Source organism: Eschrichtius robustus, chromosome 10 (assembly GCF_028021215.1).
Source record: "Eschrichtius robustus isolate mEscRob2 chromosome 10, mEscRob2.pri, whole genome shotgun sequence".
Classification (NCBI taxonomy): domain Eukaryota; kingdom Metazoa; phylum Chordata; class Mammalia; order Artiodactyla; family Eschrichtiidae; genus Eschrichtius; species Eschrichtius robustus.
Genome location: NC_090833.1, coordinates 103645024 through 103670583, shown reverse-complemented (window position 1 = coordinate 103670583; position 25560 = coordinate 103645024). Strand labels below are relative to the sequence as shown.

At 46.4% G+C, this 25560-nt stretch overlaps 1 protein-coding gene across 1 annotated transcript in view; it reads right to left on the bottom strand.

Moving 5' to 3' along the window:
• SLC39A14 (solute carrier family 39 member 14) overlaps positions 1-25560 on the bottom strand; it is a 45153-nt gene that overhangs the window by 13890 nt on the left and 5703 nt on the right. The window contains exon 2 of the mRNA XM_068552066.1: positions 305-582. Coding sequence (XP_068408167.1) covers positions 305-568 — 264 coding nt within the window. The 5' untranslated portion in view covers positions 569-582. The remainder of the gene's footprint in view (positions 1-304; positions 583-25560) is intronic.

Sequence of the window (25560 nt, the reverse complement as noted above, 5' to 3'; positions counted from 1 at the left end):
ACTCTCTTAGAAATATTAGCTGACCCGGGAGCTCCAGCTTACCAGCAGTTCCAGGAGATCCCAGTGCAGCTCTGAGGAAGGGCCTGGAGGGCTGAGAGCCCCTACTTCACGGCTGCCCTTTGCTAAGGGCTTCAAAACACCCATGTAGGAGGTCGGGAGGCGCTGCTGGAGACTCAGACTAGCTGATCCCGACCGCGGGGGAAGAAGCGGCCCCTCTGCTCTGTCATCAAGGCTCGCCTGCCCCCAACTAGATTGGGAACCTTGAAAGGACAGAGACGGTGCTGGGCAGAGCCAGGAGCCTTACCGTCGAGAGGTTCCTCGGTCCCTGCACGGACTGGGAGACGTTGTCCCGGCCCACTCCCACATCCAGGTGGTTGAGCAGGGCCTTCAGCTGCTGCAGGGTGAGGCTGTCGCCCTCCCCGTAGCGATGCATGAGGTTCTGCAAGAAAGAGGCTGCGCTGATGGCGGGTGTCCCCACGGACACAGCGTGAGCCTCAGGGGCAGCTGTCCACACGCCGAGCAGAGCCAGCAGGAGGCAGCTGGGGAGGGCTGGGTGCAGCAGCTTCATGGTGACAGGTGAGGCTGCAAGAGGAGAAGGCCAGGTGAGGGCAAGGCTTAGGACACCCATCCTCTCCTTCCACACCAGACCCATCAGCTGCGCTCCAAACCCGAGGGTCTCTCTTCAGACACTGAATCCAGTTGGTATCAAAACTGACCCTTCACTCCTTCTCTAATGCCTCTGCCTAGCTCTTGAGAAAAATCCTTCTTTTGAAACAGAAAATAAAATAAGAACAAATTCAATAGGTTTGACCAAATTTGAAAAGAAAAAAGTATAGAAAAACTATGGGTGTTTAAAGTCTTTATCTTTTTAGAGATACTGAAATTATCATGGATTAAATATCTTACTTGGGATTTGCTTCAAAATAACCAAGGAGTGGATATTTGCATTAGAGTATAGATGAGACAAGACTGGGCATGAGTTGGTAATTGTTGGAACTGAGTGATGGGTAGGTGGGAATCCATGATACTATTCTCTCTACTTTTGTATATGTTTGAAATTCTCCAAAGGAAAATCTAAAAAAAAACCCTGAACACTACCACTTAAAGAGGGGGGATAAAAAAACAGACTGGGAAAAATATACACCATCAAACACGCCAAAGGATTATTTCTATACTACCTAAATTAGGGAACCAACATGAAAAATACTCAGTCTCCCTGGCTTGTTAAGAATACAAATTTAAAAGATGGAGGGTGCTACTTTGCTACTTATTAAAATAGCAGAACACATTTTTAAAAAAAGATATAAAACCAAATGTTAGTGAGGTTAAACAACAGAATAACATACTTCTGGGGGCTGTATACATAATATGACTCTGGACAAGTTATATGACAATAAATGTATTTAAATCCTTTAATAACTCTACTTCTAGAATTTACACTAAGAGAAGCAATCCAAAAATAAAAAGGCTATTGGCAGAAAGATGTGTTGTGGTCAAGTGGATTATATCAATTTCACGCAATAGTATGCAGCTATAAAAAGGAGAATCGTGAGTTTAATGTTAAATAAAGAAGCAGAACAATTATGTAATCAGAGTTAAGAACTGAGAAGGAACAAAGAAAAAAATGAAAGCTTCCAGTAGCAGGATGGATGATTTTTCTTTTGTTAATCATTTCCCTTAGTATAGTTATAATTTAATTTGTGAATAAACAAATACCAGGAGGGGAAAATGAGCCTCCTATTTAATCCAGGCCCAGGAGCCCAGGCACTGCAGTTATTCCCATGCCTCCCCGGGGCACCCGGGGCTCTGGCATGATGCCTCACGTGGGTCACTCCATCTTCCGGACCTTGCCTGGGACAGAGGAACCAGAGCAAAGTGGTTAAGAGCAGGCTTACTTGCATCCTGACTCTGCCGTTTACCAGCTGTGTGATCTTGGGCGAGTTATTTAACCAGAGTCAACATTCTACAATCACCCAGAGTGGTGATAGAGCGTACCATGACCTTTACGGTCAGGAAGACCTGGCTTGAATTTCCACACTGCTGCTTCCCAGAAGTGACCTTGGCCAAGTTACGTAGCCTCTCTCTCCGCACCTCCGTTTTCTCATCTATAAAATTTGTACCCACCTCATTGGACTCTTGTGAAGATTTAACGACATGAGCTTTGGCAATGGACTAGACTCAAGAAAGCACTCGATAAAACATGGCTATGATTACTATAAGACTTATAATTGTCAGGGTTCCTCCACTTTGACTCCCTCTCAGATATTAAGCTGCCAATGGAAGCATAGTGGCCGACTTTACTCCACGCCTACATCGCACAGGTCCCCGACCACAAGCATGCCCGGGACATTCCAGGCTTTAGGTTCCACACATGGGGCACGCACAGAATCTGGAGACGTTTATACCATCACTCTCCAGTGAATATACTTTGAGTCACACAAATGAATGGATTAGGCATCAGCCAAAACGATAGTCTGTACAAGTGCTACTTGGAGACTAAAAACTCTCAAATCTCCACCAAGACCCAAAAGTTAACCTATAGTGAGTAGGGTGGATCTTATCCAAAACAGCTAAACTCCACTGTACAAAGAAAGCTGTTCTCCGCCCGACCACACTGTGACTTGTCTAAGGCGTGTGCTGTACTGTTAAAACAAAGGGGAGGAGGGCTGCATGGGTTTAGGAAAGGGGGGGCAAAGAGATGGGGACAGCAGCTAGCAGTCCCAGTGTGACCTTACTTGAAGCACCTGACACTCGCTGATTCCTTTAAGAGAAGGCAGGACATTTATCCCCACATAACAGATGAGGAAACTGGGGTTTGGGGATTAGGGAACGTGGTCCATGACCAGCAAGTAGACCAGAAATCGAATTTTTCATGAACTGCAGGCAGGTCTGAACGACACTAAAGTCAGGGCACTCTTAGCCACTGTCCCCTCTGTGTGGAGACACACACATACATGCCCCAGGTCCCATGCAGAAGCCACCAAAGCCCGCATGTCTCTGGGCAGATCCACCCCAGTTTCTACCAGTCCCAGCAGGCACCCCAAATCTAGGCGTAAGATGCCCTGAAGACCTGTGGAGGAAACCCCCCAAGTGTGTAACACAGACAGGCTGTGTTACAGGGTTCCCTCTGCAGAATCACTTCAACAAAACAAGCAATCAAATTCATCTGCAGCAACTTCAGAACACTCACAAACAAGAGACACGCAAAAACACTTCAAGGCCGAGACACCTGGGGTACTTACAGCTGTACCCGGGCAGGCATTCACGTCAAGGTAAGCATCGACTCGGCGTGTGCTCTTCAGTGACCCAGGGGCCCCTGGGCCCCTCCGCCGGCAGCTGGGAGTGGGTGGGGCGGAGCCCTCCCACCTGGCCCTCACTCCAGACACGATGCCCACCCCACCCCACCCCACCCCGGAGAGGCAGAGGAGAATCTAGAAACAGCTGGAGGGCGGTAAGGAGCCCTGGTCCAGGGATCCTGGACACGTTAAAGACACTTCAAATCCAAGTGACCCTGGCTTTTTTGGCAGACATGAAAGGGGAGCTTTCTGCTCCAAAGGAGATGTAAGTCATTCTTAGGGAAAAAAAGAAAGTTTATAAGGGATTCTTTGGAGGAAAGAAAGAAGACAGGAAGAGGACACATACAGCTCCGGAGCAGCGGGATGGTGAGGCTGGGCAGGGGTCCTCGCCTCCAGCTCCAGCTGCAGGAGGAAGCCCAAGCCCGTTCTATTAAGTCCATGGAAATGGGCGGCCCCGGGTGGGCCGTTCCCCCGGGGAGCTGAGCCAGCCGCCCTCAAGGCCACCTTCCTTCCAGGAGGAGTAAGAAGAGCCCAAGGGGCCAGGCATTAAAAACAAGCTGCCGACAGACAAAAGCTCGAGTATGCTGTTGGCTCAGAGGACCAGGCTCCCCGACTAAAGAGAAGCTGGAGCCTTCTCCACCCCTTTGTTCACCTGGCTCAGGTTCCAAGAAGTAAATTATTTTAGTGCCTTAGGTCTGTCTTCAAGGCGCCAGACCCAACCCTCCCCAGGGCGGGGTCGGGTGCGGGGTGAGGTGAGAGTCGACAGGAGATGCTTTTGCTCTGGACCCTCTGTGGAGCTTCAGAAGTGCCTTCCTACCTTGGAGGCTCCTAAATCAGATTCCACCTGCCTGTGGTCCCTTCACTTGGCTCAGAAATATCTCATCCTGGAAGTGGCACTTCTGTCCCGTGGACATAAATTTACTCTTATATTTACTGTGCTGCATTTTTTCCATGCCCACCCCCTGTCTCAGAGATGAGCAAACATTTACTTCTCTTCGTGGGGACAGAGTAGTGACTTTCCGTGATGCTCGGTCCAGGGACTGGACATTGATGTGAGCAGAACAGGCAACAGAGACCCGGGGGGCCTGGGAGCCGCTAGGCCTCCCAAAACCCACTCCCTTCCCTGACCGCGAGGTGGCCAGACAGCCCACCGTTCTCCCTCTCGGATTCCTCTGGGCCGAGGAATGGAACGCGGAAGGTAAGATCTAACGCTCCAGAGACAAACATGGCTGAGGCACAGCGGTTTCCAAGGCCAACTGGTAAGTCACGGGAAATGGGCAAAGGATGTGTTTGGGACCCTACCTCCTCTGTGCAGCACCCTATGCCTACTCTGTGCCCCCTCAAAGCACGGGCTATGTGGGAGCACAGTGAATGGGAAGACTTGAACTCTTCAGCTGCAATGCTGGTCAGCGGCAGGCCAAGGCGTGGCGTGTGTGCAAGGGCAGTCTGAATTGGGCTTTTACAAAGCACTTGAGTTAAAACTGAGAAAAGACTGATGGTCCACACTAGAGAATGACCACGGGGGTCAGAGGGGTGGATAAGGAGGTGCAGGTGAGGGGGCAGGGGAAAAGGAGAGGCTACAGTGACATGAATGATGGCTCCCGAAGGCCTTGGCTGCACTACTCACTGGCCTTAGTGAATCATCTTAAGCCTTCTCCTCAACTGTCTCCTCCCCACTTGAAATCCAAAGGATGTAAAAAGAGGCATCAAGTTCTCTTATACTCCTCTTGGGGACAGACAGCAGGGGGTCTCTGAGGTACCTGTGCTCTCAGTACCCAACTAACTACCACAAGGCAGCTGCCACCCCCCTGCGGGCTCTCTCCCCACAGCTCATTGCTGCAGAGGACTGTCAAATAGACTGGTCTTCCTCCAGCCCCCATCCCCTCCCCATTCTAAGGCTGTGACCCGTCAGCCTAATAGGAATGTCTCCCCGGTGGACAGTCCCCACGAAAGGTTAACCAGTGAGGGGTAAAACAGACACACATGGTCTGGGAGAGCCAAGGGGGCAACTTCCAGAGCCTACCTCAGGAGAGGTGTATAAAAATCCCTGAAACTTGCAGACCGAAGACAAAGCCAGGCCTCAGGGTGGAGGTGGAGGCCCTGAGGACTCAAAAATCCTGGCCTTTGTCTTCCCTGCCGTGGGTGCTGGTAACTAGGAAAAGTGCAGCTCTGGCAACAGAAGGACCACTGGGCTTGGTGGGAGAAGTCCAATCTGTACCTCACTGATCTCACTAGGTCGCCTTCCTTATATTGGAAAGAGGAAAACAAATCCACAGAGCTTTCTTTGAGTACTAAGAAAGATAAGGTATGTTGAAACACTATATAAAAATAAAGATTTCTGAATTAAGATGGAGAACTGAAATGGCAGCATTTTTCCTTCAACTGATAACTAACTTTTGAGTTAAAAAAAAAAAAAATAGTAAAAAGCAAGCCAAAAAAAAAAAAAAAAATAGTCACCCACAGCAAGCAAACAAGGAAAGAGACATAATCTGGTATAATAACTTCCAAACCAGAGGCAAGGAAAGGAATGCAGGAGGCACCACACGTGGCTAGTCTCCCAGCCCTGGCCCGGCCCCAGGAGGATTCTCACTAAACCACCCCAGATCTGAAGAGAGGCAGATTGCCGCCAAGTCTTCCTGCCCTTCCACTGGGGAGTAGTGGGAAAAGGTGCTGGGAAACAAAGAAACAGGTGGCAGGGGAACAAGAACAATGGGCTGACTCTCTCTGAGGGAAATAAGGGCTGCAAGGCTGCAGGCTGAACTGGGGAAGCTGTCCAATTCCAGTGGGTCCTCCTCCCCCTCCAACAGCACCTCCCCAGTCCAGGGCCGCCACCGGGGCCACCACCACAGTCGCAGAACACAGGCCCGATCCATGCCCTCCACCCCCAACTCAGGCTACAGAGAACACGCCATAAATACCCAGCACTCGGCACTGCTGTCACTGGGGTGGGGGACAAACCAGCCTCAAAGTGGTGGGAAGAAAGTCACTGCCTTATTTTAGAGCCAAAAGAGCCAAAAGGCACTAGCATGAATATGACGAGAAGAAACAGCAGGCCAACCATGCGGAGACAAAGATGTCGATGGAAAGGAAAACATCACTCCAGAGACAGCAATCCCTCAAAACTGCCCACTCTGTGGAATAACTCAATTAGAACATGCGCACAATAAAACCAGGGCTCAGAGGTGGGGCTGTAAAACAAAAGGAGATGCAGGCTTACCCAAAAAAGACCAACAAAACATCACTGAAGAACTAATACATAGATTATAATGAACGGAGAACAGAATTCTGCCAGAAATTTCAAATAGAGATACTGACAAAAGAAGGTTTGAGATAAGCACAGTGAATGCGGATGGAAAAGACAAATTAAAGCACATAGTGACAACATGACACCAACGCCAGGATAACTGGTGTTCCTGAAGTAGAGAGCCTGAGACTGGAATAAAAAATATGTTCAAAGATAAAAAACACATGATTTCCCTGAAATGAAAGGAAAAACAGAATCTGATGATTGCAATAATACACTGTACTCCACAAAAATTTCATGCAGAAGGCTCAACACTGGGACACTGCCTAGCGAAGTTACCAAACTTAAAAAGAAGACTTTTGCAGGTATCCAGAAGAAACTCCCCCGTCCCATAATATTTTCTTCCAAAAACTGTGAAATGTACTAAAACTTCTCTTAAGTGGCAGAAAATTCAGACTGCCCTCACCTTCTCCATAGCAACATTTAGCATCAGAAGAAATGCAACAGTGTTTACATAATTCTGAGAGAAAGAAAATATGAACCAAAGAATATTATTCCCAGCTGTGATGTCGTACAAATTGGTAAAGACAACAGGCAGAAATTCTCAAGCATGAAATAAGTCAGAGACTTCAGTCCCCTTTCTAGGGGGGAAGAAAATGACATGATAATGAAACGCAGCTAATTAGTAGAAAAATAAAATGAAGGCTCAGGAATGCAAAAACCATGGGTAAGCATTAAAACCCTTCAAATAAGAAATAATTAAAAACTATGGGGATTACAGTTATAGGACAGAATCTAAATGTTATAATCATGGACAATTTAATAATATAATTAATACAATCAAGAGATGGAAAGAAAGGAGATGAGAAAAAAATGTGAAAATGCTAATGTCCTGGGACTTCCCTGGTGGTGCAGTGGTTAAGAATCCGCCTGCTAATGCAGGAGACACGGGTTCGAGCCCTGGTCCGGGAAGATCCCACATGCCGCGGGCAACTAGCCCGTGTGCCACAACTATTGAGCCTGCGTGCTGCAACTACTGAAGCCTGCGCACCTAGAACCCTTGCTCCGCAGCAAGAGAAGCCACCGCAATGAGAAGCCCGCGCACCACAACGAAGACCCAACGCAGCCAAAAAAAGAAAAAAAAGCGAATGTCCTCATTTTTCATAGCAGAGTCAATAAATACCATCTAAAATGGAAACAAGTAATTATAGATATGACTCACAAGCTTTTTTTTTTTAGCCTTTTTGGGGTCTTTTAGGAAATCATCTCTCTTGTGAAAGACACATTTCTTCATAGTTTAATAATTCCTTTAATTTTACTATAGTTTCTTTTTCTTTGGTTACATTCAGGGAAGTTTTAATACTTTTTTATAGGAGTATTTTCTTTAATTTTTATTGGAGTATAGTTGATTTACAATGTTGTGTTAGTTTCAGGTGTACAGCAAAATGAATCAGTTATATATGTATATATATATATGTATGTATATATATTCTTTTTCAGACTCTTTTCCCATATACGTTATTACAGAATATTGAGTAGAGTTCCCTATGCTATACAGTAGGTCTTTATTAGTTATCTATTTTATATATAGTAGTATGTATATGTTTATGTTATGTATGTGTTATGTATATGTATATGTTTATAGTAGTATGTATATGTATATGTTTATCCCAATCTCCTAATTTGTCACTTGCTCCTACGTTTTGGAGTATTTATATCTATTTCTCTATATGCATTTATCTGTGAGCATGTCTGGAAGGTTGTCTGGAATAATGTTCACCTAATATTAGTGATGACTATTTCTGAGTGGTGGGATTTGGAGTGTTTTGTTTTGTTTTGTTTTTAACCTTTTTAAATGCATCATTGATGTGTCCCAATGGGTTGTGTAGGTACAACAATATAAGAAAACATGGGTGATTTTTTTTATAATCAGGGAGTTAGGGAGAACTTTCTAAGTATGGGACAAAACCTAGAAGCTGTAAAATTAATAATTGGACTACACAAACTGCCAAGTGTTCTATAAACAATTAGTGTACTCCCAGCACTCACGGTCAAACTAACAAAGATACAGTTCTCTGTGTAAGTCCCCATAGACACCGTGAGAAAACCAACAGTCTCTCAGCATGGTACTCAAGTACATACCCCCCTACAGGCTCTCTGGAGTCCAAAAAGCTTTGAGAAAAACTACCAAGCCTATGGTCCTCCCCGCCCACCAAATGAACATTGTCCAAGATGCCACTCTCCTCTCGGACAAGATGAAACTCCCTCCCAAGTATAGTGCAAATATCACGGCCTGAAAGCAAGTCCTCGGCCTTGCCCAACAGGCCCAGGGCTCAACGGGCCCATTCTTCTCCTGCTTCCCTAGGCCCTCCCTCCTAACTGCTCTCCCACGTACCCTAAAAGGATGTGCTCTCTCCTCTTCCAGCTCGCACTTCCAGAACCTTAGCCTCAGGCTTTGGCTCAACCAAAGGCCACCCAGGGTGGGAGATTTCCACTGACAGCGTAGGAGAGCTGGCAGGGAGGAGGGCAGTGGGGGTACCTGGAACTGGTGACCCACTTACTATACTGTCCTCATGAAACCTCACATCGCTGGGAGAGGCAGGATGAGAAAACTTAAAAAAAAAAAAGAGTGGTGACCCAGAAGCAGAGAACAAAATTAGAACCACTAGCCTGCTGTTCATGGACCAATATTTACTGAGCCCCCATTGTGCGAGTCACTGCCCGTGGGAGGGAGGTTGGGAAGGGCAGAGGCCAGCGGCGTCAGGGCCCTGGGCAGCCAGCACAGGCGGCTGGGATGGCTGATTTAGCCACATGCTGAGCCCTGAGGGCTGGACCAGCAGGGGAGAGTTGTGCATCTGCCAGGCTCCACCGTCCCAGCGGAGCCTGGGCTTGCCAGAGCAAGGAAACCTTCCAAAACCAACTGAGTCAGGAAACCCGGTAAGCAGGAGCCTGCAGGACTCCCCCTACCAGAGGCCAGGGCAAGAGTCACCTCTATTCTCACTCATCCATCAACATTTCCCAGACACTCCATTGCAAAATTCTGACCTATTGTCCCTCTAAGTCCACTCCTGTTTGTCAGACCACGGGGCCCGGCATGTGGCTTGGGAAACAAGGTACTCACATCCACCACTTACGTCACCCATTTGAAGCAAAACTTCCCAACTTGTTATTCAGGGTCAAATAAATAAGTAAAATGTATGATCTAGTGGCTAAATCAGACAGCATGATGAGTTGGGCAGGCCTGGGTTCAAACTTGGGGCCTGCCACTAACCTACCATATGCCCCCAGCACAATTAGGCTATGAAATGTCCAGGCTCTCAGGGGCATTCTGATAAACGAGAGAGAGCTTAAAGGTCATACATAGCACAGTGTGTACTTAGGTCTGTTCCTTCTGTTCCTTGTCCTCCAAGCTCTCAGGCCAATCCCCTCACCTAGACCTGAACCTGCCTATTCTTGGATTACCTCCTCTTCCAGAAAGCCTTCTGGGACTACCCTTTGAGCACTGATCTCCAGCTACTTTAGACTCCTAATGACCTAGTCGCCCAGGGAGCCTTCCAGACAGATTTTTGTTCCTTGAAGGCAAGGGGGTCCTCCCCTTATGCTTCCCCATAACATAGTGTCTGGACCAGTGTTGGGCACACGAGTGGGGAGAAGCAGAGAATTTCTGCTGGAAGATGCCAAGTCCAACCTCCCATCTAACTGATGTCTGCTGGCATCGCCCCTACAGCTTGATGAGGAACAGGTAGCTCAGTGCCTCCTTCCACAGACATTCTAACCCACCCACTACCACAGCTCCCCACCCCGCCCCGGGGCCTTCAGACATTCCCCAAAGTCAGATGTCCAGACCACTTATTACCCTAGACTAAACAATCCCCATTCCTTCCCCCATTTTGTTTATATTCATTGAACAAAAGGCTAGCTACACCTGCCGGACTTTAAAAAACTCAGTCCAAGAGTTCATTCATTCAATACATATTCATTGCCTACCGGTTTCATACCGGGAATAATGCTAGGGAATGCCTAGTACCTGCCCTCACAGAGCAGGGAAAGCAAACAATTCAACAAGCAACTTACAAGAACAATGATGACAAGGGTTGTGTATTGATCCGGGTTCAGTTAGGCAATCTAAGCAGAAAGAGATTTTGTGTAACATATTAAATGGCCCAGAGAATCATGGGAAGAGCTGAAGAAACAGACTCTAGACTGAGTGTCCAGGAGCTACTCCCAAAATCACAGTGCAGAGCCAGTCGGCCAAGGAGCTGCTGCCCCCCGCCACCATCAGGAAGCTACGGCACAAGGAAGCTGCCTGCTCCAGGATTATGCCGCAACTGCCATGATCCACACCAGCAAATGGATGTCCCAGGGTCCATCCTGAGGAAGAGGATATCCACATATTTAAGACTAGATGGAGTGTAGCTAATTGGCAGAATGCATGTCACATTGGGAATTCCAGTGAAAGGATGTCTGGAAAGTGTCGTTTTTTGATTCTCTACTTTTAGTAGCTTGGACCATAATTTATTATCCGAAGTAACGCACTTGATAGTGAAAGGAGGCGCTATTGGTAAACACACCAGGACAACAAGAGTAAACCACAGGGTTGCCTCAGCGTGGATGCCTGGGGAACAAGCCAAACAAACCGTCTGCCACAGGTCACGATGAGGAGCACAGGAAGCTTGGAGAACACAGCAGGGCGGTCAAGTCTAGTGTCAGGGGTCAGGGGAGGCCTCCAGAAAGAGATATTATTTTAGCTGAGACCTCGAGGGCGTGTAAAAGTGGGCCAGGTGAAGCTGACAGGGTGGGGATGGGGCGGAATGTTCCAGAAAGATGCAGCTTCCTGTGGAATGCCTCGGCCAAGATGCTGCCTCTAAGAACTTAAGAGCCCAGGTGTGCACAAGAGGATGTGGCAGAGGCCAGGGCAGGCACAGGCCTATAGGCCACGTGAAGGTGGCTAGACCCCATCTGGAGGGCAGTGGGGATCATTTTCAGCAGAGGTGCCACCAGATCTGTGTTTTTAGTATACTGGTCTGGCTGCAGTGTGGAGAACAGACTGGAGGTGCACAAGAACAGAAGCCAGGAGCCCAGGTAGGAGGTTCCCTGGGTTCCAGGTGGGAGAACACAGCACCCAGTCTGGTCTAAAGAGCAAGGCTTCTTTTCCCCAGGTTCGATCCAGCCTGGGGTGCTTCCCTGCCCCTTGGGGCTGCTGGCCCCACAGTTTTCCATTAAAGACCTGCAGAGGCTCTTCTTTAGTGGTTACCAGGAGAGAAACAAGCCACATCACTGTCCTGGTAACCATAAGCATCAGAGTGAGTTGGAAAAGACCGCCCTCCACCGCCCCCCCCATCATTTCCTCAATCAGGCTGAGACCTCAACTCTCTTGCTATAGCAGGAGGGTCATTCATAAATGCCAACTCCAACTCCCAGGCAGCAACGCTGTGTGGGCAGACTGTGCCACCGAGGGCCTCTCACCAGAAGTCCCAAAATGGCTAAGAAGAGTCCTCTGAGAAGGGAGGTGGGCTCTTTCCAGACAGTGACCCCTTACAAGACCCTGGGCTACAGCAGGCAGAGGCACGCTTGGTTTTCCTGGTGCAGGGAATCTCTCTCTACTAGAAGCCAGGCCTGAGGAGAGCTCCACTGCTCTGCCTGCAGCAAAGACTCTCCCTGCCCTGCCGCCAGCCCACCCATCCCCCTCCCTCCGTGTCCTGCTGCACCACTATCTCCCCCATTTAAACCCTCCCATCCTTAAGCCAGCGCAAGCCTCCCCGACTCCTCCTCAAAGATTCTGACCGCGCCATCTCTTCAGCTGAGATGCTGAACTGGGAGTGATAATTTCTCTAGGAAAGTAGTTCTCAGAGTGTGGTCCCCGGACCAGCACCATCACCATCACCTGGGAACCTGTTGGAAATACAAATTCTCAGCCCCACCCGAATCTGCTGAATCAGAGACTCCAGATGGGGTCCAGCAATCTTGTGTTTGAGGAAGCTCTCCAGGTGATCCCGATGCACACGGAGGTCTGAGGACCACTGTTCTCCAGGGAAGGTTGTTAGATTACCAGATTTCTTCACCAGAGAGGGCAAGGATCACTGCTGTGCAGTGGCAGCCCCTTCCCTCAGTTACCGCACATGAGCACATGGCCAGGGCCCAGGTAGGAAGGCACAGGCTGCATCTTGGGCCTTATATTTACCAGCATGAGTCATAAACGAGCCCTACTCTCAGGAGAAAGAGGGTTATTGGGAAAAAGAGGAAAAAGCCCGTATTTCCAAACCAGAGACAGGAAGGTGGCAAGAAACAGAGGGAGATTGAGTAATTACATGCCTGAATCATAATTCCTCCATTTTCCCTCCCATTTCCCAAACCTCCCACATGGTTCATTCCCTGGCCCAAGGTCCCTGGCAGTCATGGGATTACTGAGGTGAAAGGCCTTCCCTCATCCTCTGCTTCCTCAGCATGGGCCTCACCACGTGACAGGAGCGCCCCTCTTCTTGGGCTTCAGGAGGAGAAACCACTGCAGCGCACCACCCACACTAGTCACTTACGCCCGCTCCATTCCATCCTGTCCCCTCCGAGGATTGTGCTAAAATACCTACCTTCCATCACTTCCCCTACCCAACAGCAAAGTTGAGTCCCTCTGCCTGGCAGGCAAGGCTCCCTCCAACTAGGCTCCCATCACCTTTCACCCTCAGCTGCCACTACTCTCTGGCCGGGACCCTGGGCTCCACCTGAGACGTCTGCCCCTGCTCCCTTTCACCCCTGCACCCTCCTGTCTCCACATGGCCCACAGGACCAGGACTGGAAAGGCTGATTAACATATGGTAGAAACATCAGTCAGAAAGCTGAATGTAGTCCGAATGTTTTCCAAGGACTCTCTCCACAAGTGTGAAGGGCCTGGATGTGTTGTGTTTTTTTTTAAAAAAGGATGAACTGCAGGAAAAAGCACCATCTCTGGTCCACCCCAAATCCTCCCCAGCACAAGTCCTATCCCATCCTCCTCTCAATCCTACCACTCTGTCTCAATGGTGTACTGTCTCACAATGACACTCCCAACACTTTCAGTTAACTTTCTTGGTTGTTTCATAACAATCCTAGGAAGTTGGTAGGATCTAAATAAATACTTGCTGCTCGAATATGTAAATACAAATGCATATGTAAACAGACATACCCTCACTTCTCCAAAGAGTGCAGGATGGCTGGGATACACTGCACTGGAGATGCAGTATTTAGGGCCAAGGGCTCAAGGGCAGGAATGCACAAGTGTCTTCTCAAAGCTCCCTCTTGCCAAAGGTGCTAAGGACAGCATAAGGACCCCGACACTTTGCCCTTCTGCTTCCCCATCTCTGCCCGGCCAGAGCTCTAGAGAGGGGCTGTCAAAGCACACTCAGACGGATTCCAGAGCAAAGGCAACCATGTTTCTGGCTATCATCCTCAGATACAGATCAGGGACAGCAAAAGACCCACATGGACAAGCTCCCCTTTCTCAGGTTAAAATACCCCTCAAGGCAGCAGTCTCTAGACAACATGGTGCCAGAAGTGACTTCCCTTAACAACATGATGTATTTCCACTTGCCCTCCCCCCCCCCCACAAACTGCTTGCCTATTAAAAAGGGATCAACATTCTAACCAGACTTAAAGGCTTACCCTCTCCTGCCAACACCAACCCCAAGGGGCAATCAGAATGCCACCTGGAAAGGGTTTCTGATTTTTTAGCTTGCAACTGAGACATCCTCTAGTTTGGGTGACTTTCAGCTCCAAACAGAAAGGAAAAAAAAAAAAGACAGATACAAGAATTCTTGCGGCAGCACTATTCACAATAACAAAAACTTTGGAAGCAACCCAAAAGCCCGTCAGCAGAAGAGTGGATAAGCAAACTACGAACTTTCACACTGGAATAGTATAAACCAAAGTGAATGAACTACAGCAACATTAGCACTGAGTGTATATTACAAGTTTTCAATAACTGCCTTTTTGGGTGCTACTCACAAGACCAATTCATTCCTCAAGACCTCTCCTCCAGAAGACTGGAAGGACTGTCTGAATCTGAAGACAGGAAATCTGAGTGAAGGAAATGTCGAAATGCTGGTTGAAATAAAAATACTAAAATAAAATAAAATCTCTTAACCAGGCTTCCAGCTTCCACTGAGCACTTACCCCCAAACTGTCTGAGTCCCTTCTCTCTCTTTTTAAGTGTAACATATATACACGTGAAGTGCCCAAGTCTTAAGTGTATAGCTCAATGAAAGAGTCACCCTTTTAAAGTACAAATCTGATCACAGCACTTCCTTTGCTTTGAACCCACGATGGCTTCTCAGTACAAGTGGAATCAAATCTGGGACTTTCCTGGCGGTCCATGGTTAAGACTCCGCGCTTCTACTACAGGGGGCATGGGTTCGATCCCTGGTTGGGGAACTAAGATCCTGTGTGCCGCAGCCAAACAAAACAAAACAACAAAACAACAAATGAATCAAATCTAAACCACTTTTCCTAGCCTATAAGTCACTGTGAGATCTGGCCCTTGCTAACCCCACTGACCTCACCAGGATCCAGCCACCCTGGCCTTCTTTCTGTTCCTTTAGCACACCAAGCGCATTCTGACCTCAGGGCCTTTGCACTTGCTGTTCCCTCTGCTGAGAATGCCCTTCCCCTAGATCTTCATATCAAGTCTCAGCTCAAAGGTCACCTTCTCAAAGCGGAGGGCCATCTGGTTTCAAAAAAAGAAGCCTACTCCCAAGTCATTCAGAATCCCAACACCCTGTTTTATTTTCTTCTTACCATATATCACTATTTCACAGAGTCTTCTTTCTTTTGTTTTGTTTTTTTTTACATATTTATTATCTATCTCCTCCTACTGACTGTAAACTGCACAATGGTGGAGACTCACGCCTATTTTCTTCCCTGAGCCTGGAGGAGTGAGTGCCTGGCACCGGGAGAGCCCCCAAAGGATATCTGCTGAATGATGTATTAATTTCCCACGACCCCCTTGTCCAGGGCCCCCGAGTTTAGAACCTTACTGTTCTTTGATCTCAACCCCCAGTCGAACTATTAGCAATTATAGGGGGAGGGACACCCTCTCCTGCAGCTTCAAGAGAGCTGAAGACCCCCAGAGAGCCAGAGAAGTCTGTCTGGAGTTGGAATATAAAACATAAGGTAAAAAAATAAAATAAAATAAAGTAGAACATAAGGTGGGGTGGGAGACCCAAAAGTAAGGTGGTGGGAGAGGCACAGACAGGCAGCCTTCCTTTCCCATCCTGGAAGCAAACGTGCCGAGGACAGGCGACCATCTGATCGCCCTGCCGAAAATTCCACGTTAACTTTTCCCCGTGGCAGGGAGAGAAAAGGAAAGGAAACCCCGCAAGTACAGGCTGCTTCTAGAATTTCTCAGCTGGTCATGGAAACTCTGAGTCCCGGTCCCGTTACTCACAATCTCTCTCAATGTGCCAACTGCACATATCCTGAAGTGCGGGGGGCGGGGAGGGGCTCGTGGCCGCTGCCAAAAAGAGGCACTGGTGTGAGTAGCCAAGGTCACAGGCAGAATCAGGCCAGCAGAGCAGTGCACGCCACGGTTTACCCATGCTCAAGGCCTCTGCCATGGGAAGCACCTCCACGGCGTCTGGTGGATGGCAGGGGGCGGCCGTGGCGGGAGGAACAGGAACGGGGACAGAATCTGTTCCTAGGGCTGGTCAGGCTGTCCCAGAGGGCACTTTGGCTGGTGGCCCGAGTCTGGGGGAGCAGGCGACTTTGTACTTTTTGCGCTTTTCTGGGAAAGGTGATGAGAACAGTTGTGGCTTGCTACCCTGGGAAACTCCCCAGGGACCTGGTATCCTGAGAACTTGCCCAGCCTCTCAGAGGGGAAATGGTCAGCACTGAAATATACATACGCTAATCAATGTCACTGGCCGCCTTCAGGAAGCAGGGGGAGAGGAGGAGAGGCAGGGAGGGAGTCCAGGGCCTTCTGCCGCTGGCTCATCCCTGGTAGAGAAAGCCGGGCCAGCTTCCCTGCAGGCCAGCACGGCTCCACCTCGCCCCAAGCCTCACGTCCTCTGTGCTCTGAGAAAAGCGAGTCCCGGGGGCTGGCCGGGAGCCCTCTCGTTTCCAGGAAAGGAGGAGGGTAGCCGGCAGTAGAGCCTGCTCCCTGGGATTTGCAGGGCTCTCCTGACTAGCAGGACACACGTGCCCCACCTCCCTTTCTCCCATACAAACCAAACTTTCAGGCTTCCAGTAAAAGTGAGAATAAAACAGTGGGTTTGAGACTTACTAGAGAATGAACTTGAGGATATGGGGAGGGGGAGGGGTAAGGTGTGACAGGGTGAGAGAGTGGCATGGACATATATACACTACCAAACGTAAAATAGATAGCTAGTGGGAAGCAGCCGCATAGCACAGGGAGATCAGCTCGGTGCTTTGTGACCACCTAGAGGGGTGGGATAGGGAGGGTGGGAGGGAGGGAGACGCAAGAGGGAAGGGATATGGGAACATATGTATATGCATAACTGATTCACTTTGTTATAAAGCAGAAACTAACACACCATTGTAAAGCAATTATACTCCAATAAAGATGGTAAAAAATGAAAAAAACAAAAAAAACAGTGGGTTTGGGTTTGGGTCTGGGTTCGGGTCTGCCCTCCCCCGCCTTTGGGAGAACAACCCAGAAATCCTGGGAGCCAGGGGGTAGTTAGTATGCAAGGCCTTCAGGTGAGCTGGCTGCCTCCCCGCACCCACCCAGCCCAACCTGACAGCAGGGCATAGGGAAAGACCCCAAGGGGAGAAGGGGACCTTCCTAGAAGGAAAGGAATCAGTGAGATCCAGGAGCAAGTTGGCCCAGGGCCAGTCCCTGCCCCCAGGGCTGCAGTCAACAAATATTTATTAAGAACTTACTACATTGAGATTGACATATATACACTAATATGTATAAAATGGATAACTAATAAGAACTTGCTGTATAAAAAAATAAAATAAAATTCAAAACTTTTTAAAAATAAAAAATAAAAATAAATATAAATAATAAAAATTAAAAATTAAAAAAAGAACTCACCACACAATTTGTTAAACTACCCTTCTGAGATTTAACTAATTTACTACTCCTACTACCTGTGGGTAAGGATGCCAGCTTCATAAGATTCTCACCAACGCTGAGCATTAAAATAGGATTCCATCTTTGCCAAATAGGTTAAAAACCATTTTCATCATTCTTTTAATTTGCATTCCTTTGATTACCAGTGTGGCTAAACACAGCTTCAGGTTTACTAACATTTATACTTCTTCTTTTACAAATTGCCTGTCACTCTCCTTTGCCCATTTTTGCTGACCCCCATTTAACTTTTTTTTTTATTGGTGTACTTAAGAGTTCATCGTATGGTAAAAATATTAACCTTTTGTCACATGTTACAGATACTCTTCCTAATTAGTCATTTGCCCTTTAATTTCATTAACTGGTCTTACTGACAAAATTTTTAAGTAAAGTCAAATATATCCCACTTTTCCTATAAGGTTTCTGCTTTTAATATCATGCTTGGAAAACCCTTTCTCACCCTGAAATTACAGAAATATATACCTATTTCTTATTGCATTAAAAAAATTTAAATCTCTAAGTCATCTACAACTTAATTTGACATAGCGTGACAAAGAGAATCTAACTTAAAAAAAAATAGCCAATTATCCCAATGTTTTTTAATGAACAGTCTATTGTCCTTGTAAACCTCAACTGTGGAGTCTATAAAAGCTAAGAACCAGAGGTGAAGTCAACTACATCCTTTGTGCTAAGAAAGGCCACAGGTGGCTGTTCTGCCGGTGAAATCTAAGTGCAGGGCTGTGGTGCCATCTCTTTCCCTTCCTCCCTACTGCTCAGAGGTACAGGCTCGACTACCACGAGAAGGAAGTCCTATGTGCTAAGGATGGCAGAGCAGAAAGATCCATTGAAGACAGCCTGGGTTCCTGCAGGCACCACTGAGCAGGAACCCAGCCTCCCACGGTTAATCGCCAGATGCTTTACATGCTATTTGCCCAAACCAGCCTTGACTGGACTCTGGTATTTGCATCTGAACACTGCTGTAACTCATCCACAATCCTTTCTTCCCTAATTTTATAATAATAAGAATTGCTAGGATTTATTGGCGTCTGCCAGGTACTGTGCTAAGCAATTTGTTTTCATTATCTCATTTACTCTTCTCAACAACCTTATTAGATTCCACAGTACTTCCCTAATTATAAGTATCAATGACAGCTTTTCAGAGCAGAAAAAGATACTGCATTAAATGTACACATCACTGAGACACCTCCCTATTTCAGAAACATGAAAATAAAACAAACAAGCATTTTAAAAGTGAGGAAATATGGTATCAATCCCATTTTACAGATGCGGATACTGAGGCTAAGAAGACTTGCTCAAAATCACACCACAACTAGTAATAAATAATACCATTGTTGTTTGCTAAATTCCTACATGTACTGAGGTCTGTTTCTGGACGTTTCTGGTCTGTTCTATTTATCTATCCTGTGTCAATGTCACATTTAATTTTTTATTTTTAATTTTTTCTGGTAAAGCAAGTTCAACTTCACTATTTTCTTTTTAAAAATTGTGCTTGGCTCTTCTTACACATTCATTCTTTCAGAAGAAAACTTTTAAAGTCATCTTATATGAAAAGACAACCCTCAGAATGGGAGAAAATATTTGCAAACGAAGCAACTGACAAAGGATTAATCTCCAAAGTATACAAGCAGCTCATGCAGCTCAATATCAAAAAAACAAACAACCCAATCCAAAAATGGGCAGAAGACCTAAATAGACATTTCTCCAAAGAAGATATACAGATTGCCAACAAACTCATGAAGGGATGCTCAACATCACTAATCATTAGAGAAATGCAAATCAAAACTACAATGAGGTATCACCTCACACCAGTCAGAATGGCCATCATCAAAAAATCTACAAACAATAAATGCTGGAGAGGGTGTGGAGAAAAGGGAGCCCTCTTGCACTGCTGGTGGGAATGAAAATTGATACAGCCACTATGGAGAACAGTATGGAGGTTCCTTAAAAAACTAAAAATAGAACTACCATATGACCCAGCAATCCCACTACTGGGCATATACCCTGAGGGAACCATAATTCAAAGAGTCATGTACCACACTGTTCACTGCACCTCTATTTACAATAGCCAGGACATGGAAGCAACCTAAGTGTCCATCGACAGATGAATGGATAAAGAAGACATGGCACATATATACACTGGAATATTACTCAGCCATAAAAAGAAACGAAATTGAGTTATTTGTAGTGAGGTGGGTGGACCTAGAGACTGTCATACAGAGTGAAGTAAGTCAGAAAGAGAAAAACAAATACTGGATGCTAACACATATATATGGAATCTAAAAAAAAAAAATGGTTCTGAAGAACCTAGGGGCAGGACAGGAATAAAGACGCAGACGTAGAGAATGGACTTGAGGACACGGGGAGGGGGGGAAGGGTAAGCTGGGAAGAAGTGAGAGAGTGGCATGGACATATATATACTACCAAATGTAAAACAGATACCTAGTGGGAAGCAGCCGCATAGCACAGGGAGATCAGCTCGGTGCTCTGTGCCCACCTAGAGGAATGGGATAGGGAGAGTGGGAGGGAGATGCAAGAGGGAGGAGATATGGGGATGTATGTATATGCATAGCTGATTCACTTTGTTATACAGCAGAAACTAATACACCATTGTAAAGCAATTATACTCCAATAAAGATGTTAAAAAAATAAATAAATAAAGTCATCTTATAAAGTCCCAATACCGTGGAAATTCATCCCATGGAAATTATCCTGAATGGGGGTATTCAGCTTTAAGGAATTTGATAGAAGTATATATTCAACAACAAATATCTATCAAGTACAAACTTTTGTGGGCACAGGGAATACAGCAATGACCAAAAAGACAAAAATCCCTACCCTCCTGGAGCTTGCATTCCTTCAGGGCTCATAACAGTGAAAAACTGCAAGCAATCTAAACATACAATAGAAGGGGATTGCTAAAGTAAGGTAATCCATACAATAAAATATATGTAGTTCAAGTCAGAGATTAAGAGTTTAGGGTCTGAATGCACAGACCTCAGTGCGGATCCTGAATCTGTATTTACTAGCTTCAAGGCTTTGAGTCAAGTCACTACTTCAAGACTTATTTTCCTCCTACATGAAAACAAAGTTAGGGCTTCCCTGGTGGCGCAGCGGTTGAGAATCCGTCTGCCAATGCAGGGGACATGGGTTCGAGCCCTGGGCTGGGAAGATCCCACATGCCGCGGAGCGGCTGGGCCGGTGAGCCACAATTACTGAGCCTGCGCGTCTGGAGCCTGTGCTCCGCAACTAGAGAGGCCGCGATAGTGAGAGGCCCGCACACCGCGATCAAGAGTGGCCCCCCGCTTGCAACAACTGGAGAAAGCCCTCGCACAGAAACAAAGACCCAACACAGCCATAAAGAAATAAATTAAAAAAAAAAAAAATTCCCCAAGTTAAAAAAAAAAAAAAGAAAACAAAGCTACTAGGTCTCTCCCTCAGAGCAACTGAGAAAAGTAAATGAGATACTGAGTATAAATACAGTGCCTGATACACAGTAATTGCTCAATAAATGTTAGTATTTGGTGAAACAACAAAGGATTAATCTCCAAAATATACAAACAGCTCAGGGAGCTCAATATCAAAAAAAACAAACAATCCAGTTAAAAAATGGGCCAAAGACGTAATTAGACATTTCACCAAGGAGGACATACAGATGGCCAAGAGGCACATGAAAAGATGCTCAACATCACTAATTATTAGAGAAATACAAAATCAAAATTACAATGAAGTATCACCTCATGCTGATCAGAATGGCCATTATCAAAAAAGCTAGAAACAATAAATGCTGAAAAAGGTGTGGTGAAAAGGGAACCCTCCTACACTGTTGGTGGGAATGTAGATTGATACAGCCACTATGGAGAACAGTATGGAGGTTCCTTAAAAAACTAAAAATAGAACTACCATATGACCCAGCAATCCCACTACTGGGCATATACCCTGAGAAAACAATAATTCAAAAAGAGTCATGTACCACAATGCTCATTGCAGCTCTATTTACAATAGCCAGGACATGGAAGCAACCTAAGTGTCCATCATCGGATGACGGGATAAAGAAGATGTGGCACATATATACAATGAATATTACTCAGCCATATAAAGAAACGAAATTGGGTTATCTGTAGTGAGGTGGATGGAGTTAGAGTCTGTCATACAGAGTGAAGTAAGTCAGAAAGAGAAAACAAATACCGTACGCTAACGCATATATATGGAATCTAAAAAAAAAAAAAAATGGTACTAATGAACCTAGTTGCAGGGCAGGAATAAAGAGGTAGACACAGAAAATGGACTTGAGGACATGGGGTGGGAGGGCGAAGCTGGGGCAAAGTGAGGGTAGCATCAACATATATACACTGCCGAATGTAAAACAGTTGGCTGGTGGGAAGCAGCAGCATAGCACAGGGAGATCCGTTCAGTGCTTTGCGATGACCTAAGGGGTGGGATAGGGAGGATGGGAGGGAGGCTCAAGAGGGAGGGGATATGGGGACATGTGTATGCATATGGCTGACACACTCTGTTGTGCAACAGAAACTAACACGGTATTGTGAAGCAATTATACTCCAATAAAGAGCTATTAAAAAAAAAAGTATTTGGGGGAATAATAACATGGAAAGATGTTCACATGTTAAGTGAAAAAAAAAAGAGTCTACAGAACTATGTACAGCAGACCAGTTTTCCTTAAAATGTATGCATTCATAGAAAAAATTAAAAATATATAACAAACTGTTATTTCTTGGTGGTGGGTTTAATGGTAACTTCTGTTATCTTTTTATTAGTCTATAGTTTCTACAATGAACTTGCATTACTTTAAGAAGAAGGTTAAGGGAGTTTCCTGGTGCTCTAGTGGTTAGGATTTGGCGTGCTTTCACTGCTGTGGCTAGGGTTCAATCCCTGGTCGGGGGAACTGAGATCCTGCAAGTTGTGCAGGGCAGCCAAAAAAAAAAAGAAGAAGAAAGTTCATTTTAGAGTTCAATTAGGAAATGGGAAAGGCTTTTTTAAAAAAAATTATTTTGATTCCTTTTTTTTTTTAATTAATTAATTTATTTATTTTTGGCTGCGTTGGGTCTTCATTGCTGCACACGGGCTTTCTCTAGTTGCAGAGAGCGGGGGCTACTCTTCGTTGTGGTGCGCGGGCTTCTCATTGCAGTGGCTCCTCTTGTTGCGGAGCACGGGCTCTAGAGCGCAGGCTCAGTAATTGTGGCGCATGGGCTTAGTTGCTCTGCGGCATGTGGGATCTTCCCGGACCAGGGCCTCGAACCTGTGTCTCCTGCGTTGGCAGGCGGATTCTTAACCACTGTGCCACCAGGGAAGCCCGGGAAAGGCTTAATGATGACCAAGTGGAAGCCTCTTCTCTCCCCTTTTTAAAGATCTTCACTTAAGAGTCTGGAGGTGGATTCCAGTCCTAATCTGCCGTGGGCTGGACTTCATGTGTGCCTGGTCCCCCAACCTGGCCGCCCCAGTGAGCAGGGCCTCACCTCAGTTCTCCTGAATCAGAGCTTCCTGGGTGAGATCCAGGTATCCGTACACGCAGTTCTGACAGATCAACCTGGCTCTTGTCTGGGGCACTGGTCTGACATTTCAGTCTAGTAAGGACTGCTGGACTAGACACAGACTAGCTCCGACACTCTGTGATTTACAGAAACTCTTTGAAGTCAGTTCCCCCTCTCTGTCAAATGGGTACTACAATCTCTGCCCTGCCCTTCCTACAGGGAAACTAACACTCAGTGAGAACTCCTTGCACAGAGACGAATTGTTGGCATTGCAAAGTGTCTAGAATGTAGGGACTCTGAAGCCAGAGTCCTCAATCATTTATACCCACCTGGTTCTCAGATCTGTGTCAACACGAGGGGAGCAGGCAGCCTGAGGCTGGGCCCTTGCCTCCTCAACAGCCAGGCCTGCTCTCTGACTCCGGTCGAAAAACAAATCTCCCTTCTCTTTTGCAGCTCTGTGAACCACAGTTTACAAAGGACAGTTCCCCCCATCCTGAGCGTAGTGGGTTGAATAATACCCCCCCAAATCCACATCTACCCAAAATCTCAGAATGGAACCTTATTGAAAAATACGGTCTTTGCAGATATAATGATTTAAGGATCTCAGAGATGAAGTCATCGTGGATTTAGGGTAGTCCCTAAATCCAATGATTACTATGTTTATAAGATAAAGGAGAGGGAGATTTGGACACAGAGACACACAAAGGAGAAGACCATGTGAAGACAGAGGCAGAGATGGGAGTGATGCTGCCACGAGCCAAGGAACACTTGGAGCCACCAGAAGCTGGAACAGGCAAGGAAGGATTCCCCCTAGAGCCTTCAGAGTGAATGTGGCCTTGCTGACCCCTTGATTTCGACCTTCTGGCCTCCAGATCTAATAAATTTCTGTTGTTTTAAGCCACAGAGTGTGGTCATTTGTTAGGGTGGCCTTAGGAAACTAATACTTTGATGCTGGAATTAAGGCTCGATAACTTTTATCTGAGACTCTCTCGCTATGGTTGGCAAAATTCCAAGATGGCCCCCAATGACCCTTGTCTTTGTGTATGGGCAGGACCTGAAAATGAGATATCATTCCTGTTATTAGGTTACATTATCTGCCAAAAGGGATTTTGCTGGTATCAGCTGACCAAATTAGTTGACCTTAATGTAGAGAAATGATCCTGTATGGGTCAGAACTAATCAGGTGATAGGCTCCTCCTGGCGAAAGGGATTTGAACCAGAGAAGGATTCAACATGAGAGTAACTTTTCCAGTGTGGAAGTCCAGCAGACTCCAATTTAACCAAGTGATCCAAGAAAACATCACTAGTAATGAGACATCAACATCATAAATGCCTTGATACGATGCTCTTAAAAGGATGCAACATCATTTTTGTGATATTCTTGCTAAAAATGCATGACCTTATTCTAAGGAAGAAAGATAGAGGAACGGTTACAGATTGAAGGAGACTAAAGAGAAATAACAGCTAAATGCAACATGGGATGGCAGACTGGATCCTGGGACAGAAGAAAGACATCAGCAAAAATACTGGTAAAATTTAAATAAGGCCTGTAGTTTAAAGTTTTGTACCAATGTTGATCTCCTGTTCTTGATAATTATACTATGGGGTGAGGGATATAAAGGAACTCTGCTATAGTCTTTGCAACTTTTAAGTCTAAAATTAGTTTTTAAAAAAAGGTTTAAAATGAAAGGAAATGATTGAGCAGATTAACAGAGGTTGCCTCAGGGCCACAGGATTAGACTTCTCCCATACTTCTTTATACTTGTCAGTAAGTATGCATTACTCTCGATAATCAGGGGCAGGAGGTTGGATGGAGTAAGTGGACTGGTGCAAAGGATGTAGATTTGGGGCCACTGGAGTTGCTCTGGATAAGAGCAGGCTGGACCCCAAGACACCGCTGCTGAAACGAGCAGCAAGCCTTTGATAGAGAAACAGCTAAGACTTAGAGAATATTGGTACCTTAGACCCCAAAGCCCTTCAAAATAACTGGATCCAACCTAAATTTCTAGCCATGTCACTTGCTCTTTCCTCTATCAGCCACTCTGACCTAGGGTGACCACCCCGGCCCCAGGAATATACATCTCAGTGCCATTATTCACACAACTCCCCCGGCCAGGACCCCTCCCTCTCTTCTTAGCTTTCAAAACCTCGCTCAATTCCGCCTCTAGGAAGCCTTCCCAGACCACTCCTGCCCCCAGTCGCCTTGCCTTCTACCGGCCTCTTTAAGTATCTCTTGTCTGTTCCACTCAATGGAGCTTAACAAATGCCACAGATAGCATGTTAAGTTTCCATAGGTACTCAGTTCATCCCCACACATATTTTACAAGCCTCTTTGGAACAGAGACAGTGTTTGCCTGTCTTCACGGAGCGGGAGCTCTCTTAGCTGAGCTCTGCTGGCTGGGCCCATCCCTGCGGCAAAGAGGCCCCCTCTGCTGTCACCAGTCCAGGATTCAT